The sequence below is a fragment of the Falco naumanni genome, chromosome 4, assembly GCF_017639655.2.
Source record: "Falco naumanni isolate bFalNau1 chromosome 4, bFalNau1.pat, whole genome shotgun sequence".
Taxonomy (NCBI): Eukaryota; Metazoa; Chordata; class Aves; order Falconiformes; family Falconidae; genus Falco; species Falco naumanni.
Genome location: NC_054057.1, coordinates 28,642,320 through 28,661,207, shown reverse-complemented (window position 1 = coordinate 28,661,207; position 18,888 = coordinate 28,642,320). Strand labels below are relative to the sequence as shown.

General features: G+C 40.6%; 1 protein-coding gene across 2 annotated transcripts in view; it reads left to right on the top strand.

Annotated features, from left to right (window-relative positions):
- Positions 1-18,888, top strand: part of HECW1 (HECT, C2 and WW domain containing E3 ubiquitin protein ligase 1) — a 262,306-nt gene that overhangs the window by 85,104 nt on the left and 158,314 nt on the right. For both annotated transcript variants that reach the window (XM_040590899.1, XM_040590900.1), the window contains one exon: positions 13,825-13,932. In XM_040590899.1, the coding sequence (XP_040446833.1) occupies positions 13,825-13,932 (108 nt within the window). The remainder of the gene's footprint in view (positions 1-13,824; positions 13,933-18,888) is intronic.

The following is an 18,888-nucleotide window of genomic DNA, read 5'->3' as shown; positions in this document are numbered from 1 at the left end:
TGAGGGTGGCTATTTAGGATGTTGGGAGAAAGGAGTGGGGGTTACAGTAAGCTGGGCTGTGTTACTTGTTCCTGTGAGTAACCTCATAAAATACCCTGCTTTGAAAATAAAAAGGCTTCTGAAATTTAAAATCTTTTTAGGAAGAAAACAGAGACTAGATTTAAAACAGATACTCCGAAAGCAATCTGCTTTGTTGGTCTTTAACAGAATTACATGTGTTTACATTTAAGTTCACAGTTGAGTATTTTACTGGGACAGATGAAAAGACACAGCAGCCTCCAGTGCTAGGCACTAAGAAATACTCTAAGCCTATTTTGCAGCAGTGTAGGTGACTCATGAAGGACTGTATTGCTTCAATAAAAAGAGGCAAAGCATACCTTCTGGGGGTTTGGAGTCAATAGAAAGTGCATAGAGCTGTTTCACATTGAATGAACTTGCTCAGTCAGGTTTCATGGCTCAGGCGTGGTATCAAGGGCTGCAAAAACACAGTCTTAATTTTTTTTTTTTATAGGTGAATTGAGTACATAGAAGTTTAACTGGACAAAATAGATCTGCTACTCCTGCTTAATTTGCTGTATCAACCAGGATGTTGCTCCAGACACTCCAGTAAATTAGAAGTGCAAATCATGAAGTGTATCCTTGCCCCTGCCGGTTGAATGCCTGGTGTTAATGGCAATAGTCAGTGGCTTGTTCCAAGGAATACTGCTGCCAAATGGATAATGAATAGTGTGCCCAGTCCCCAAGAAAACAACAGTTGATCCTTGGTGTCTTTGAAGGTGTTTTGTCTGCAGCCTCTCAGGTTCCCAGTGTAAATAAGTGAGGAAATAGCAGGCAGAAGCACCCCTCATTCCTTTTTTCACTTTCCTTCCCTTCTTCCCACTCCTTCCCTCCCAAAACCCAATCTAAGGTGAGCTTTGGTGTTTAGGTTCCCTTAAAGAAAGAACATGGGAGACTGTGAAGATTACTTGAGTTTAGGTTAAGTGTGGAAAACACTTGGAATGTAGGAAGGTAACTGGCACTATGGCTATATTCACATTAAAAAAGTAGGGGGAACCGGTCGGAATGGGTGTGTAGAAGCAGATATCTGCGGAATGCATGTCAGTGGCTTGCTTTAGAACAGTCTCAGTCTGGCAGGCCAAATGCCTTTGAGTTGCCATAGCGCATCTTTCACTTGAGCTTCACCAGGACAGAACTGAGTTTGTGTGCCTGAAGATCACCACACAAGTCTGGTGGGGACAATTGGAAGGGTCCTTACAAAAGCATGCTTCTGACCTGAAGCGAAACACTGGTGCACCCGCTATTCACCAGTCCGCAGGGGTGGGAGATCCAGACATCTATAATGGCTTAGATTTGTGCGTGCATTTCCATAGATTTTATGAGCCCGCACTCCTGTTTAGAGAGGGTATGTTCTTGACCTTGTGGGTATGACCTTCATAATGTAAACTGTTATGGGACTATGTTTTGAATTAGCAGCCAGACTGGAACAAGAGAACCAAAGAAGCTATGAGCTTTTCCCAGTCTGCTCAATAGAGGATCAGTGTTGAAGCCTGTTAGTAACACTTGCATGGCAAAACTGTTAACTATCGCATTGCTGCCGGTCACTCTAGTGTTCGTCTCAAACTTGTGGATACAGCCCAATACTTTTCATGATTGTTCGGGTTGATGAAATTCAAGATTTGAACATAGCATTATGTAATATTGCGGTGAGTCATGAGAAGGATGAGAAATTATTTGCATCCTTGAGGTATTAGGCAGTGTGTTGTGGATTTTCTTTAAAACTCGGTGTGGAAACATTAGAGTTGGTATTTGTTATTTGTTGTGTGGGAGATCCTGGGTATCCTGGGACTTTCGTTAAAAAGAAGAACAGAAGGCAGCTCTCACCTTAGAAAAGTTTAATCATTGCCATTGTAGAGTTCTAGGAAATATCTCCAAATAATTTTATACGAGTCTTGGTTTTGAAGTGCATTAAATTTAGTCTGTTCTCACCACCACTACCGTCACTAAAATTTTGATGATACCCAATAAACTGCAGGCTTCCGAACAAAGATGTTCCAAGTCTGGGAAAATACAGATGATATAAAAGGCTTCCAAAAGAAAAAGAGCAAAAAGTATGTATCTCATATGTTTTAATACCATGGAGCATTTTGGGGCACTATTCAAATTTTAGGTAGACCAAAAGAAGACTTACGGGAGTCTTCCCTGCATGGAAATTCTGGCTGTTTGCTCCTCATGCGAGGCACCCACAGCTCCTTTTATTTTATCCCTGGTTTTCTCCTCTTCAATTCATGTGCGCATTCCTGAGGATGGCCAACTGGGAAAGAGTCTTTGCAGAAGCAGGTAAAAGCTGAATTTAGAATTTGTTACAGTTAACTTTTCCTCATGGTCTCAGGAAATGGACTAAGCAGCCAGTCAGTCTCTTGTAAAACTGTAAAAAAAAGGTTGTCATGTGTCTCATGGCAAAAAAAAATAGTATTGACTATATCCAGCCTGTAGCTGCATGAAAGCATCCGTACACACCTACGTGACCCTGTTGAAGGGCCATAGAAAAACTCCTTCGTTGAAGGGAGAATATAGTTATATATTATAACAGTTAATATCTGTTAAAATATAGACTTTATTACTTCAGTGTGTTTTAAGATTAGTTGTGGTAAGCACAGACAAAAAATGTGGGAATTGGGAGAACAAGACTTTCTGGGTGTTTAAGATGTATTGTGCCTTCCGGGGTAGGAATTAGATTTCACTCCTGCTAAGCTTGATCTCTAGAGGTGTCCTGACTTTTTGGTATATACTATGCATCAGCTCTGAGCTATTCAGAGGAACCTATAAATTCTATAACAACTTACCTGAGATATGCATTTCCCTTCCCTCAAGAGAATGTTAGTATTATGAACATCATCAGTCTTTAAGAAGCATGTTCACAATCAAAAATATACGTAAACACTCGAAAAGAGTTCTCTGAGAAATTAAAACATAACACATCTCCAGTTTAAATATCACAGCTATTTAGATGTCTCTGGAATTTGAGTTTTCTCTGCAGAAAACCTGTGTGTGAAAGAAATGTACATGGGAAAAAAAAGTGAAACCAAAACAAAGTTATGGATAATGAAGATAGCGTGTTTGTGCTACTTTTGTTTGTTTGTTTTGGGTGGTTTTTTTTTTTGTTTTTGAGAACTCATTTAGTGGCTGCTGTGAGACAGATTGAATACTTGCAGTACAAAGTGTTCTCTTTCTGTTATCTCATTTTGTATTGCTATTTGCTACAGTATGAAGCCTCTTAGAAAAATTAATATGGGCTGCTGGTGGCTGCCTGTAGATAAAGAGCTATCATTACTGTAGTAGCATTTTAGCTGCTACTAGATTTCATTTCTGTCATCATCTCCATATCTGACGTAGAGTAGCTAATGAGAAATGTTTGAACCAGGCTTTTGAAAGAATTCTTTGCTCCAGTGTCTGTGTCTGTGCACTCTGATGTCGGGAATTTATCAGGGCTAATGTTAATACTCTTCTTACCCATATGCAGTAGACTTCCCCCCACCCCAGCATTTCCTTATGGGAAAGCAAAACATTATTAAAGGCTATTTATTAAAGCTTTCTTCATACACCAATCTTAGGCTCTCAGCAGCCTAGGTACACGTCAGATTTCATGTACTGTGTTTTGACAGTACAATTCTTGATGGCAAAGTAGTTCTTCTCAAATTTATATAAGAAGGAATGTCTTGATGTTATTAGTGACTGAAGTTTAGCTTTAAAGTAGTATGTTTTCCTCCTCTGTTTCAGCCTTTGATGTTACTTCTCTCCCAAAAAGGTATTTCACCATGATCTGACAGATCTAATTTTTAAAGCTATTGGTTAATAGGCATTTAAACATTTGTTTAAACTTTACAGGTTGATTTTAGGCTTAGAGGGCCTTGTGTTGCTGTATTGTCCATTGAAGCAAGTGGGAAGATCTGCTTGGATCAGAACTTGTTTGTACAGCTAATTTACCAAACATCCAATGTGTACCAGCAGAAACTGTCACATGTTGCCAGCAGAGATGGAAACGTTAGAAGCAGTAACATGCATAAGGCTAGGAGTTGCAGGTCCCCACATTAGATTTAATCCCTGAGTTAGGCTTGCGCTGTGTGTTTGGATGATTGCTTCACCTCTTGGCTTCAGATTTAGGCATCTGCAAAACAAAACTCCTCACAGTGTGCCTGCTTGGAGTGAATTTTGTTGATGTTTGGATTTGTGGGATCCTGGGGTTACCCATCTTCCCAGTCATTGTATGGCCTTTGGAAAAGAACCACTGTGATCTTTAAGGCTTCTCCTCAGTAGGTCATCTTGGAGTTGGGTCTCTCGCTAGGCTGGGCATGGTGACCATGGCTGGTTGTGATAACCTCAGCAGGTTAAGTTTTGTTGGACACCTGCAATTCTGCTTTCTCTGTAAAACACTAGCAGAGTTGCCCGTTGGCCAGACAATTTTCTCAAAGCACAGCATTATTTATTTCAGGAACAAAAAGCGTCAGAGGAGCAAACCTGTCATTAAAAAAAAACAATAGAAAGCCTGCACCAATGCTGAACAGAGAGGGTATTAGGTATCGTAGGCCTTGGCAGATATATTAGTGCAGCGATATCAGTACTTTGTTCCAACCTGGCTTCCCTTCACCTGGCTGCGCTTGGATCCAGTGACAGGGACTTCACTTTATCAGGCTGAGTCACTTTTTGCCATTCCTAGTTCTGTACCTGGTGGACCACTTCAGCCAGATGAAACTAAGATACGCCATTTCCAGACCCACCAAGTGTGACACAAACACCATGAGCTTTTGCCTGTGTTTCACGCCTTTACAAGTAGATACAGTCAACGCTTAAACGCAGCAATCTCTGAATAATCCCAACGCATATGGCTTCTGACCTATTTCTCTCTTTCAGTGCTTCCAAGGTTCACCTCTGTCATTTGTGTGGTGGTAATTTTGTTAGTAGCAATGCACCAAAAAGCTTCTGTAGAGGGGTTAGTGTAGTGGTGGTGTGCTTTACGGTCTTATAGAGAAATCATGGTAAAGAAGCCTGTTGGTTGCCCGCTCTTTTCCTTAAATATCTTTAATATGTGGTGGAGGTGTTTACTGTGTGCTAAAAGATTCCAATTTTCGTTTAGTATTTCTCCATAAAATAACAGCAATGGTATTACGAACCTCTTTCTAGGTGAATGGGTGGAAAAGAGTTTTCCACTTCAGCTGTCATGCTGAATATCAGGAAAGGGAAATGATGCAGACAAGGAGTACAGCAGCCTCATGCCTTCTCAGTGATTTCCAGGGTCCTTATGCCTGTGCATAAAACTGCCTCTGTGCTGTGCAAGGAGTGCCCATATTGCTATATATAGCCCAGACTGATAATGAACCCAGTGATGATCACCCACTAAAGCGTGCCTGAAGAAAACAGTCAGAGGGGGATACTGGAACACCAGAAGCCAAGTTTTGGCCTCAGTCCTGCAAAATAAACACAATCCATGTAGCACATTCAGACCATTGGGTAGAATCAATCACAGCACAAGCAGTGGACAGCAGAAACATAAAATTCTTGACAGTATAAGGCTTAAAGCAGAAAGATTTGTTCTGTAGAGGTTGTCAAGCTAGCCATGTGGATTTTGAAAGTTCAGCATATGTTTTTCTTCTCTTAATTTTCTCAACCAAACTAAATCATTCCCACTCCTTAGTGTTTGTAACACTTAAAGCACGCTGTTCATAACATTTGAATATTCCTATGCTGCCCTTCACAACTACTGTAATGACTGTGTATGCCTTTAGCTTTTGTAATCTTTCTCATCCATTGATCTCTCCAGCCTGAAAGACATTTCTTCTTCAGTGAAGATCTACTTTATAATAGGCTTATAATTGAATACCATTTTTCAGATAAAATCACCCCCAGATTCTCAAGAGATTCTTTGCACTGTGGTGCTTCAGTGCACGCATCTGAGTTGTTTGGGTTGGTGGGGGTTTTTTTCTGCTGTATCACATCACAAACACCTGTCTAATTTGCTGTCTGTTACATCTTTCAACATTTCTGTAAGCCCATTTTTCAAATACTGCGTATTATTTCCCCCCTATTTAATGAACATTGTTAACCTGGACAAATGTCATCCTTGTTCACATTTCAGATTTGTCTGTGTCCCTTTATATCATGTCTTGATACTGCCTTGGGCCTGCAGCATCTCTTATCTTAATATCTTCTAGCAAATTCTTGGGTGCACTGTTTTCTCCTAATCCTCATTTTCAAAATTGCACTGTAATTAATGGGGAGGCTTCCACTGGCTACAAGAACTTTGGAACTGTTGTTATATTAAAACCAAGCAAACAAAAGTCTTCCATGTTGTACCTCACCACATATTGCCTATATTCAGTTTTTCAGTGTGTGTTGAGGCAGTCGTGATCATCTTCATTTGGATTCCTCCCTCTCATCTTCAGTTCTGTGTGCAAGCTGGATGTCATTAATTGCGGAGAAGTTTGTGCACTGCATAGCTGAGGTATAGCTGTTGCTGTACTAAACCCCAGATGTGGTCCATCTGCTGCAGGGGTGAAAATAAATCTGGAAGTGCAGAAATCTGTAGCTGGGACAGGCATAGCCAAAGTAACAATGAGACCTGTGTGAATACTATCACGCTTTTAAGTGTGTAAGTACCAAGTGACACCAGTATTGCTAGATAGATGCCCATCCCTCCACAACCTAAATTCTACTGTGGGGTTTTTAGCCCCTATAAGCTGTTACTGCCAAGCCCTAGCTCAGCTCTTTCTTTCCTCATTCTTTCTGTCTTTCAGCAGATTTGTGGTTACTGGGAAGAAATAGATGAGTGATGGGTTGTGCTGGAGCACAGATCCCAAACACCTCAAGGATACCATGGAAGAATAGCGCCCATTGCCATCAGCTCTGCTTTTAGCCAGAGGCTCCACTGTTGCAGGGAAGGAGAGGGAAGTCCCTCAAGTGACAGCTCAGCCTCTCATTGCGGTCAGCTCCATGGACAGGACAGTGGGGAAGGACAGGATGCACAGTTCATCTAGAGCCTTCTGAAAACCTGTAGACAGATCAGCCCCAAGATCTAATACGGTCTCTGTAATCAGCAGCCTTGTTTGTTTTTTTAAATTGGTATCAGTGTTATGAAACATCAGAATGACATCTCCTAGCAGTAATTTAGAGGCTGCTGAAGTGGTGAAGGATAACATCATATATAGCGCTGAAAGTAAGCTAGATGTTCAAAGGTAAATGTGTTTTGCTGAAAATTGTAAGTTCTTGATTCTGTAAGACAGGTTTCCTTTGGGTTTTAGGTGTAATTCATTCTGCTTCAGACTAGGTGGTTAAGGTTTTAAACCCACCATGCCTGCCTTTCCATGTGCCTGGAGGAGTTTTACCTAGGACAGCATCTTCTGCCCCCAGTGACCAAGAATTGTTGCAACTTTGCCAACTCTATCCCTATTTTAATATAGTTTATGCTCTTTTATCTCTGTGATTTCCTTTGGTCTTTCTCTTGCCATGTCGTCCTCTCACTGCTGTTCTCCACTCACTGTTCGCATTTCTCTCTCCCAATTTACTTTTCTTTAACTGATTAGAGGGTTAATTTTTGTGGAATTAAAATGGAACCATTCATGTGCTTGAAACAAAGTACATGCGTAGCACTTAGATCAAGGACTGAGCTTTCAGCACCAATGAAGGAATAGGCCCTTGTTTTCCAGAACCCTTCTTCTTAGGAAGCTATAGAAGGAAGGATGCTATCTGTAAATTGCACTGTATTTGTTGTCTGCAGCAGAAATTGTCAAATGAATTAACAGTGAAGTTTCGATCCATATTGCAGCTGGATCTGTAGCTGCTGAAGTCAGCGGAAATGTTCCTATTGACTCCTATAATGATAGCCTTTATTTGTGACTTTTTTTTTTTTTTTACTGTGGTATCTTTGTAAATAAGAAATTGGTACCTGCACCTTCTGCATGTATTTCTCAGTAATAGCTCCGCTCCTGCAGAATGATTACCACTTGTATTGTACAACTTTTTGGAAGCATGGTTTCCAAAGGCTGGGTTTTGCAATGCTAAAGGGAAACATTGGCGTGGCCTGATAGAGCTCAGTATGAGCTGCACTTGTGAATTGTAGAGGCTGTTGTCATAATTTTGTGTTCTTCTTCAAGTGATAAATTGGGTGGTAAGAGAAGAAATATCAGAAATAGGAAGCTTATCCATGGTTTACTCTTGTATTATCTTGCAAAATTATTCCATTTTGTCAATATTTTATGCTTTACAATGTGCCTTTCCTGCAGCTTTCCATACAAACTGCAAAACAGATCAACCAGGGCTTGGCCTTTTTGTACAGAAAATAATTTCTTAAAAGCATTTGCTAACTATCTTCATATGTCAGCCATATATATTGGCCAAAAGCAATTTTAAATTTCAAGCTAAAGCGAATTTGTTCAGCTAAAGACTATAAGTCCTTCTGTAATTTCAGGAGTAGAGCATTTCTTATTCATAAGGGATCAAGACATGAAGTGCAGTTTCTATTTTTATGCTATAATTCCAGTAAGTTTATAGAAAGCAAGTGTTGTAATATGTAGTGCTAAATCAAATTAGTGATGGATAAGAGAATAGAATAGTGTACCAAGTTCAGGCACCTATCTGACATTGTGTTCCTGTCTTATGTTAATTATTTGTTTCCTTGAAGGTAGCCCAGGTTATCCTGAATTTTTTAGTTGTTATTCTTGGAGAATGTGGAAGGACAGGCTGATCATATATATTGGCAAAATATTGTTTGAGAAAGGGGAGTAGGTTTTTCATTTTCACCTCTTCAGTAGAACCAAACTGACCAAAAGGGTTACTCAGCTGTTTGTAATTTGAACTCCATCGGTCCTTCTGAGGAAGATGTATTGACTGTTTGCTTCTCTGCAGGAATTTCAGGCAAGCTTTCAACATACTGAGGTCCTGTCTGCTTAGTGTAGGCTGCTGACAGTCCTTGAAGTTTCCATTACGTTTTTTACAGATCTTTTTCAGGGGTGCCCTTTATCAGCATTTTCCCTAATTCCTCTGAAGAACAGCATGCTTTTCGTCAATTGGTTACTGTCTTTCATCTGAAAGGTAGCTTTCTTTGGTGGCCATGGTTCTTTATATCTCTCTACATATAGTGCTTGTGAAGTATAGTGGGATCACTCAGCATGGAAGTGACAGCGCGGAATATTTTTAGCAGTTTAAAGGCTGTGCTTGGGAGCCTTGGTTCTGTAAGGACAAGCAGTCCATCAGAATTGCTGCTGGTTCCCAAAGCACTTGCTAATGTTTGCCTCTAGCATGCCTTGGTCCCTCTGCCTCCTGCTCGGGCCCTGGCAGCCTCGTGCCTGGTCATGCATCACTTCTCTGATTCCTCTAGGGACCGTGTGAGATGCGGGAGGTCTGGCTGCTGCTCCCGTCCCAGCGCAGCTTTGCAGGTCTGCAGCTGCCTTCCCTCTCACCAGTGAGAGGCAGCTGGCACCCCTGTGTGCCCCAGAGCAGGGCTGGCAGACAGCAACATCTGCTGGCTCCCTTAGATGCCTGCCCCATCTCCAGCACCAGCTGATGATGTTCAAAGAGCAGCACATCCTGAGTGTCCCTCATTTGACACTTTTTAGCGTTAGCTGTTTACCATCCAGGGGAATGAAGCCACAGATCTGAGAGCAATTGCAGAGTTGGCTTTTTGGCCAAGTAGGGCCAAACCCAGGCTGCGCGGTGGATTGCCAGCTAAGCAAAGAGCTGGTTTAAAGGTTAATCCCATTTCAAAAATAGAGGGAGGGAGATGCATTACAATGCTTCATTGGAAAAATGTCAAAAGCTATTAGCTGCTGGCTGAAGTATATGAAAGGGAGCAGCATTAACTCTGCTCTTCATTTTGTGTGGAGGTGAAATGAAGCATTTCACCATTTACCTTCAGGAACTAAGATGCAACATGTTTTTAAGGTCAGTTCCTTTGTTATAGGGATTCTCAGTAGAAATACAAAATAAAATTCGTTTTTCTTTGCACATAATCTTTAACATACCATATTGTCTATTCACATGTATGGCAGGAATGTTGATGAATATATGTACACACATGTACATATATGTAGTGCACTAAACAGCAGTGTATTTCACATGCATAGTTTTCTTTGTCAATGTGCTACGTGGATAATGTCCATGTTCAGGGAACAGAACCTGGAATAGTATCACCTGCCAACTACAACAAGTCAATCAGACATATTCATACATTCCAAACTCCTGACCAGTTTCAACTACTGCTATTTTTAACATGCCAGGGGACGTTTATTTCTTATCTTTCACCTTCCAAAAATACATACCTTCAAAAACTGAAAGAGAAAGATTTCCCTTCTGGACCTGCATGTATTTTTTTAGAGCTAAAATTTGTCTGGCTTAAAAGTCTCAAGTAACATGAAGTTCTGCTGGACTAAAAATGAGTCTTATTTCTTTAGAAAGAGTGAAGTACCTAGCTTTTCAAAAGAGACAGACAGGTTTTACATCTAGCTGTGAGAAGGATTGATGTACTAGATTTCTAAATCATGACATTTGTAAATGTGTTTCATTTACAAAAATGTTTTTATACTTAAAGGTTCCACTGCTCCTGCTTGGGGTGACCTGCATATTGCAGAGCTCCATAAACTCATATTAAAATATCCTTTCTACTGCTTGAGACTGTATTTTACCAGTGGCCACTGTCCGTAAACTGTGTACACATGACTAGCTCCGTGTGTGTATCCCTTCGCTGATGTGCTTTGTGACCTGGCCTTTTGCTGTGGGTGCTGTCCTTCCCACACACCCCTGTCTCTCACCTCTCTGGCAGGAGGCAGCATGCAGATGCTGCTCAGTGGAAGCAGCTTGTTCCAGCTTTCCTGTGGTCTTACCTGTCAGCTGTAACCATAGACTGGCTTGCTTATCCTTTCCCTTCGAGGGTCTTCTACCTTTGACATGCAGATAGAGAGTGGTCCTTTATCTCAGCCTGGTTTTCCAGGCTTCCTGCACATTTCCAACAAAAAGGAGAAAAGGGCTTTCTGCAGTCGTCCCTGCTGGCTTAGCTTGCAATAGAGATGTGATGTGGTTTGGGTATGGGCATATGTTGACATCTCTGTCAAATTGGAGAGATTGCATGATGCAGAGTTCATGCTGCCTTTGTGCCAGCTGCAAGAAGCAGACAACAGCCGATGCAGTGGAAGTGCCAGCTGGCCCTCACAGATGCTACGTATGAACACAGCATTTTAAATCCGATTCTGGAGTCTCTTGTGCCACTAAATGCTGGCCTAAAAAGTCTGTGATTTCTTAAGCAAGACTGTCCAGTCTAGCTCAGCTAAGCCTTCTTAAGCAAGAATGGTATTTTATAAACAATATATCATGAGGAGTGGTAATTACCCATATATCTTCATAACATGGAAGGCATTGGAACACGTCCAGCAGCTTACAGAGACTAAATATGACAAATAAACATAACAAGTGATGAAGCCAGAGAGAGCATGCCTGAGCTGAGAGATGCTATCTGTGCCCTGTCAGGACGAGGGGCTGGGCAGGGTTCCCAGACTCCAGCTCAGTGCAATTTTTCAGTGTATGCTTACCTTTAAGCATAAAGTGTTTTCCCTGCCAAAGCAAAAGGGACAGTTCATAGTGTGGTATGTTAAGTGTTCCTGCTTCCACAGAATGGTGTGGGTAATCTGTATCTAAGATGGTCCTTTACTGAAGGTAGTCATTAGTAAGCCCAGATCTCTGAGAGCAACCATATATACTTATCTGCCCTTTTTTATACTTCTGATTTGTCATTTAAAAGAAGACACAACCAGCTGTAAAGTACAGAGGAAGAGCAAAAATAGTACCAGAGGTTTTTACCATCGAAGGATTACCACAGAGGTGTATTACATGTGTTGAAAGATTCCCATTTCAATACAGAGCATGAAACACAGCTAGTGAAATAATTACTGACAACTAGCAAGTCAGCAAAGGGATAATGTATTGTAGATAACATTGCCATTTATAATTATCTTTAAAAGGATTTCCATCATGAATCACTGAAGAACTTGTCACCAGAGTTCAGTGTTTGTAGCCCACTTACCTTCCTCCTTTGAGAGCACAGCTAGGTACAACCAACGGGACAACACTGGCATCTCCTTGCTGCTTTAGTTTTTCAGGGAAAGTGTAGTTTCCTTCGATTTAGAAGTCTACTTTGTTTGACATTCATATGTGTATATATATTAATAATATATTAGTCTTTGAGTTTCATGGGTTTTGTCCACTGGGCTGCCCCGTCACCCCCTGAATCCGTCCTCAGGCACCACGTCCCTTGTTGCTTCGTGGCGTCTTTGTTTTCCCACTGACCTACATGAAAACCTAGCGAGTGCTTCACAGCATTTAAAATCAATGTATTTTCCTCTTGGATTGAGTGGCTCACGTTTTCCCTCATCTTTTTAGGGTTGACTGATAACAAATGTAATTGCCATCAGAACCAAGCCTCAGCACCCACCCAGGATTGTTTCTGTAGCCAAGTTGAGTTGGTTGCATTTATACATCCTCTGTGAAAATGAAAACTGTCCTTATTGCTGAGAGGAAAAATCCAGGTTGCTGGCTGGTCTCTGCAGGTTGAGATCGGAGCCTTTTGCTTCAGCAGGGCACAGATGCAAAACCTGAAGCTGGAGCAATGAGGCCACAGCCGGGCCCGTCCTGGGTCGCTGCTGCAGCTACTTGAGTTTGTGGCCATTTTGGGCTCCTGCAGACAACGGCCTGTTAGCCCACTCCCCTCAGATGGGCTGTAAACCTCTCTGTATGTCTATTTTATTTTTGCTGTGCCGTTTGTATCTAGAGACGATTAAACCGATAAGTGCTAGCCCAGTATGGTGGCAATATGTGCATTTTTTATCCGCTTGAAAGCCCAGGGTAAGCTAGCAAGCTGGCGCGCGTGGCCCTGGGGTTGCGGCACAGCCTTGCTGGCTTGTTTTTAAGCTGTTGGATAAAAGGAGGTCGAGAACCAGGCCCTTGCCTGGAGGCTGGAATGGTTTTGCTCATTGCTACACCTCGCAGGGCTTGCAGAAGCAGTTTGAAATTAAACTTGGAAGCAGGCTAAAAACGTATCCATGTGGACAGCCAGGAGGCTGCTCCTCAGCTTGCTGCCCACCCACCTTTTATTTACACGCAGCCATGCGTGCAAGGCGGCTGCTTCCTCAGCCTTGGTTTTCAGCAAAATTTGGAGGCTGTTCATTTTTATGGATTACTCCTTTGACTTCTTTGAAGGCCAGGTTGGTTGTCTAATAGCTGCTAGGTGTCTCAAAGCACTGTGAGGGTGACAGTGTTCTGTTGTCAGTTCATTTGGTTTTGGAGGCCAGGAGCCCACTCCCTGGTGAGTGGGATTCTTCAAAAATAAATAACCTTTGCTATATGCTACAAGAAATAACCACGTGTATCATAATACAAGTGAGCATAGTACAGATGCCTACTTGTAACTCTTCTTTGTGGTTTCTTTTTAAAGGGAAGTGTTGGCGCAAAAGGAGGATTATTTTTTGCTACCTTCTCTCTTACAGCTAGACAATTATGTTTAATTACGCAAGGGTTCATCCGTGCTAAGCTAGATGTTTTCAATTTTTGTTTTCATAATTTTGTAGGGATGTATTTTTTAACATTACATCTCAGGAAAAGCTGTGATTTTTAAGAAGAGCTGCACTTTTTAAAAATATAAATGAAAAAGCTAATTTCTGAACATGTGGTGCCAAGCTGTCTAGCAGCTCCAGTATGTTCTGTGAAGCCAATGGTGTATTTTTAGCCTGACTCTCTGCTGTGCATGTGTCATAACAGGTGCTTGATTGAGACCCTTTTCTTTGTTTATAGATGAGGTCTTGTCTGAAAACTTTTTGGACTACAAGAACCGTGGCGTCAATGGCTCTCACCGTGGTCAGATTATCTGGAAGATTGATGCCAGCTCTTACTTTGTGGAGCGTAAGTATTTCTCCAATCCTGCTATGGTATAATTCAGTCACTGCAGAAAGATCTTTGAACTGCTCAAGTCGTTCTTATAATGTTTTTAGGCCCAACGCGTCCTTTAGGAAAGTCCAAAAATGTTACCAAAATCTTTGAAACATTTTATGGTAGTAGAAAGCCACAGTTTCTGCAAGCAGATAGGTTTTGTGGACACTGACTTATTTGCATACTATTTTTTATACAGTTATGAAGAAGTGTTTTAATCCATTGGCTGTTATTTGGACTATATCATTAGCAAAGAGCTGCATTAACTGTTATATAGTATTAAGGAAAAGAGGAACTTGGGGGCATAATCTCACTCCAGGAAGATTCACACTGACCTTTAATTGGAAAACTTGATGGTGCACCCAGCTTCCACCAGATTCAGGTGGATTCAGAGGTTGAAAGGATTGAGTTCTGATCATCATCTAGACTGATAAAAGTATAAGAATATGTAGTTGCAGCAAGTTGCACTGATTTCAAATTAATTGTTCCTTGTTGTATTCATATATTACCCAGGGCATCTGATGCAATGGCAGTGTAACTTTTCCACCCCTTTAGTAATCAAAACACAGAAACTTGGAGTTTGCTTCTGCAAAGTACTGTGTACCTCATACAGCAAGCTGATGTTTCCCGGCTTGGCTGTCCCACATGCCTGACCAAGGTGAACCTGACCATTCGAGTCATTCTTCTTTTCGAAGAGTTACCATATGCTAGTGTGAATGGAACTCATGATCATCTTTGGAGAACAGAAATAGGGTACTCAAAAGACAGGACTGAGATCTATAGCAAGACATCTGTGGTGAAAAGCTACCAGGTATCTTTAAGGAGGAGTTATGCGTGACGAAGCCTAGCATAGAACAATTTGAATTTTTCAATTGTACTGAATGTTTCCGTTGATCTACCTTAGCCTGCTTTTCAGAAGTTCCGTTTCAGGAGTTTTGTAAAAGCATGTATGAATTGCATGACAGTCAGGTATATCTGTTTAAGACTGACTGAATTTGAAAGCAATCCAGGGAATCTATGTTATAACCTAAATTCTAAGGGTATGAGTTATACTTGGTTAATCTGTGACTTTGACCTTAAGTATCAGCAAGGATGTTACATGCAGACATTTTGCAGGCACTCAGTCTTAGAAACAGGTTATTTCTTTGCAGTATGAAGCATTGCTGATGGTCTGTAATTCCTAGTGTTAAGTTAAATTGAGAATGTTGTTCTAAAGATTTAAGGGAGTTTCTAAATGTCTACAGGACATACAGGATGCTTATATTGTGTCTTTTGAAAAATACATTTATGGGAAATTATTAAATATATAAGACCACTGGTTTCAGTTATCTTGGTTTGGGCTCAGAAATACACTATAGGATCTAACCTTTAAAGCAGACTAATTTGCAGTTGCTGCTTTGAGCTGTGGTTGCTAATCCATAAGACCGATCATACTTTCTTGTAGCTGTTTAAGAAGTGTGGGGAGGAGATATAAAATCTCAGAACTGGGTTTTGAAGAGGCCTTAGTACCTCAGTTTACTGAGGAAGGGTGGAAGTGGAACTGGGCTTCCAGTAGCTTTCCTGCCTAATCCATGACGGAAAAGGAAGAGGCAATGTGAGAAAGCCTCTTTAGGTGGGCCACATTTCATTAAGAGTTCAACTGCACAATTAATTATGTCAGCTTAATCAGTTGCCCCCATTAGCTGCGACATAGTAGCTGAGTTAATTGATTGTGTGTACATTCTTCATTTGCCCTGCTGTAAGAAAATGTAACTTGGTATACCAGCCTTCACTGATGGTTAAAACTAAGTCATACTACACTGTAGTTGGGCAGCCCACGCTTGATAAGCTGCTGCCTCTTGGTAATATGTTATGCTGCCATCATTAGGTTGTGAATCTCAGCCCTGAGATTATGTACCGGTGCACTCATCAAGGACAAATCATTGTCCTGTTCAGAATTCAAATAGGAGAAAATAAAGTAGGCAGTAGTAAATAACAGCACATGCAGACACTCTCAGAGCCACTTGATTATTGAATGGGAAGTTAAAGCAGTGAAAAATGTTAATGTATGTGAATTTTATATATCTAAAGGCATATTTGAGAGTTCCTGTTCATTGTTGAGATTTATATATGAAAGTACACAGCTTTACAGTTGATGAAATGTTATTTTAAAAACTGCAGTGTCTGAAAACTTCATGTATTTTCTATCCAAAGCAGATGAGGTAGTCCACCTTACTTCAGACTTTTGTTTTTGGGACAGAGATTATATCTTTCTTTTATGTCACACAGCACACAGTATAGTGACATTTTCAGGAACTGAAAAGATACTGGTCATCAAAATCACACTCAGGTACCTAAGAGATCTATTTTCCTTTTTTGCCATTCACTGCAGAACTGAGAGAACCTGGAGGACAGGGCAAGGGTATTTTCAGTGGTAATGTGATATAAGAATTGCCACATTGGTCCAAAGTTAACCTGACTTGGTGTCCTGTCTCCAAAAATGGCCCATAGTGTAGATCTGAGGTGGGTATAAAGGTAAGCAAGTGTGAGTCTTCTAGCTGCAGTATTCTTAGCTTCAGTTGATCTGTAGCTTGGGCACTTCGTGAGATAAGTAGTCTTTTTATTTAGTGGTTGTCAGGGTGTGTAGTAGGTAGCTAAGACATGGATATTTATTTTCAGGTAATCCATATTGTTTTTCTGTACTTTATATTTTACTTCCCTTAACTTGCTATTGATTGGAGTCTTGCTGATTATAGCATTAATTCTTGATATAATGGAGTAGCTCACTTGCAAAGGCAGCCTTTAATTTCTGCTTTTGGTTTTCTTGTAACTAGCTGTAGCCTGGTGACTGTTCACCACGTGAGTCAATATTGGCAGTTTATCAACCACATAGTACTTCAGAAAATGTTATGGTATATACTGCAGCGTTTGGCCCATCAGAGCTGGCAGGAGCTGTGGTAAAGGGGAAATCACAGTATGGCCAAATAAAGAATCAGCCTTACCTAGAGAATTTAAAGTTCCCAAGGCAGCCCACGCATACTCATTTGGTTCCTGTTCTTGAAATATATAAAGGTTTAATGTTTTTGGTGGTGCTATTCTTTGACGTAAAGTAGGCTTATTACTGGGGGACCATGGGGATTATCCTGTCCAACCTCAGAAGTCAAAGTTTTTCCCTTTTACCAACAGTTAGACTTTAGGACTCCCCATGGAGTGCTTTTGTATCGCATTTAAGGAAATTACCCTTATGCTGTGACCAGCCAGGCACTTAACATAAAGAGCTTAAAAAGACTTTTTTTTAACCTTTTTTTTTATTATTATTATTAAAGAGCTATATGAGGAAAGTTGAAAAATCAAAGGTATTAAAGACTGGCTGGTTTGCAACAGTGGAATTCCCACTAATATGAAAAAAGAAGCGTTGAGGAATTGAGGTCAAGTAAATAGAGAGTATTACTCATTTTCAGTATTTTTAATCTGGAGGCATATATAATGTGTTTGGGAGTATTTTGTTCAAAAGCCTTAATGTTCCCCAAATAGTTATCCTTTTTGCCTACTTTTTTAAAATTAGCAAGAAATTAAATACAACACTCTAACTATGTAACCTGTAGTCATTATACATAAAACCACTATTTAGGTATGTAACAGAATACTGAGATCTAATCACTGTAGGTAGTAATTTTTGCACGCAGTGATCTGGGACCTGGAACAGGAGTCAGTAAAGACAAAAGTAGATGGAAGTTATTTTCTTCGTGGGGGCATATTATCACAACAGAAATCTACTGGACGCAGTTGTAATGATAATTACTAGCAGAAACCATCAATTTGGAGGACCACACTAGACAGAAATTGTGCACATGTGGCTGCTGTGGGCAGAAGAAACTTGCAGTATTGTGAGTGATTTGTAAAGTGCATCAGGAGTGGAGAACACAAACAAAAGCATGGCAAGAAATTGAAACCATTTTTTGTATTGACTGAACTTCTTGTACTTCTATAAAACTGAAATTCTTCAATTTAAGGTGCTTCTCTGTTGTTTCAGCTATACTTTCACAGTATCAAGGAATTTGCCCAGTCTGAGTCATTAAGCATTACTTTTTCAGGTATATTTAAAATCTCGCCAGGTTAAGAAAATGTTTTTTGTGTGGTAGGTCAATGACAGTGCAAAATAGTTTTCTCTTTCTGGAATATGCTTCTATGTTTTGGGGGTATTTGATCAAAATACATGTTTCTTTTGAATTTGCTGATAGAATGGTTTAACACCATGTGGAGAGCCCTATCACTTTTCAAAATAAAGAACTTATTAACATGTACCCATACGGTATTTTCAGACACTACAGACCTTTAAAGTTTTAGTGATCTACTTTTTCACCTTGAAAAGGACTAACATCTTCCCAGAAAAGTGTATGCCTTTCCACTTTGCATATCACAAACTTGCAACATAATGTTGCCAGACAGATACGTAATTGGTGTGAGCCAGAGAGGGAATTGCTTCCAAATTACAGCATGAACGCAGACAGAACAGAACTCATCTCCTGTTAATATCCAGCGAATAAAAAGCCTTAATGGCTGCAGAGACAATGTTACGCTACAGCCAGTTTTGCATTTCTGCGAAAGTCTAGCAGTTTGGGGTTTTGTGACAGCCAGTGATAAACAGTAACCATCCACTGTAACCATGAAATGGTTGGGGTTTGGGGAGAGGAAGGAGGAGGGAAGAGAGACTACGTGCCACTGAGAGTGTATACTTTGTTAGGGCTTGGAGGGCACTGCAGTGAAAGAACTAGCCTGTAATGGATTTTCCAGGAAAGTAAACATGCTCTGCTTCACTTTGCTTCACGCAATTTCTGGCACACTTTTTTGGCTTGTGCAGCAATACAAAGAGTGCAAGAGACCATTTCACTGATACGCGATGCAGCATCGTCCTGTAAGCACAGTATCAAACTAGCATATCATTAAAAT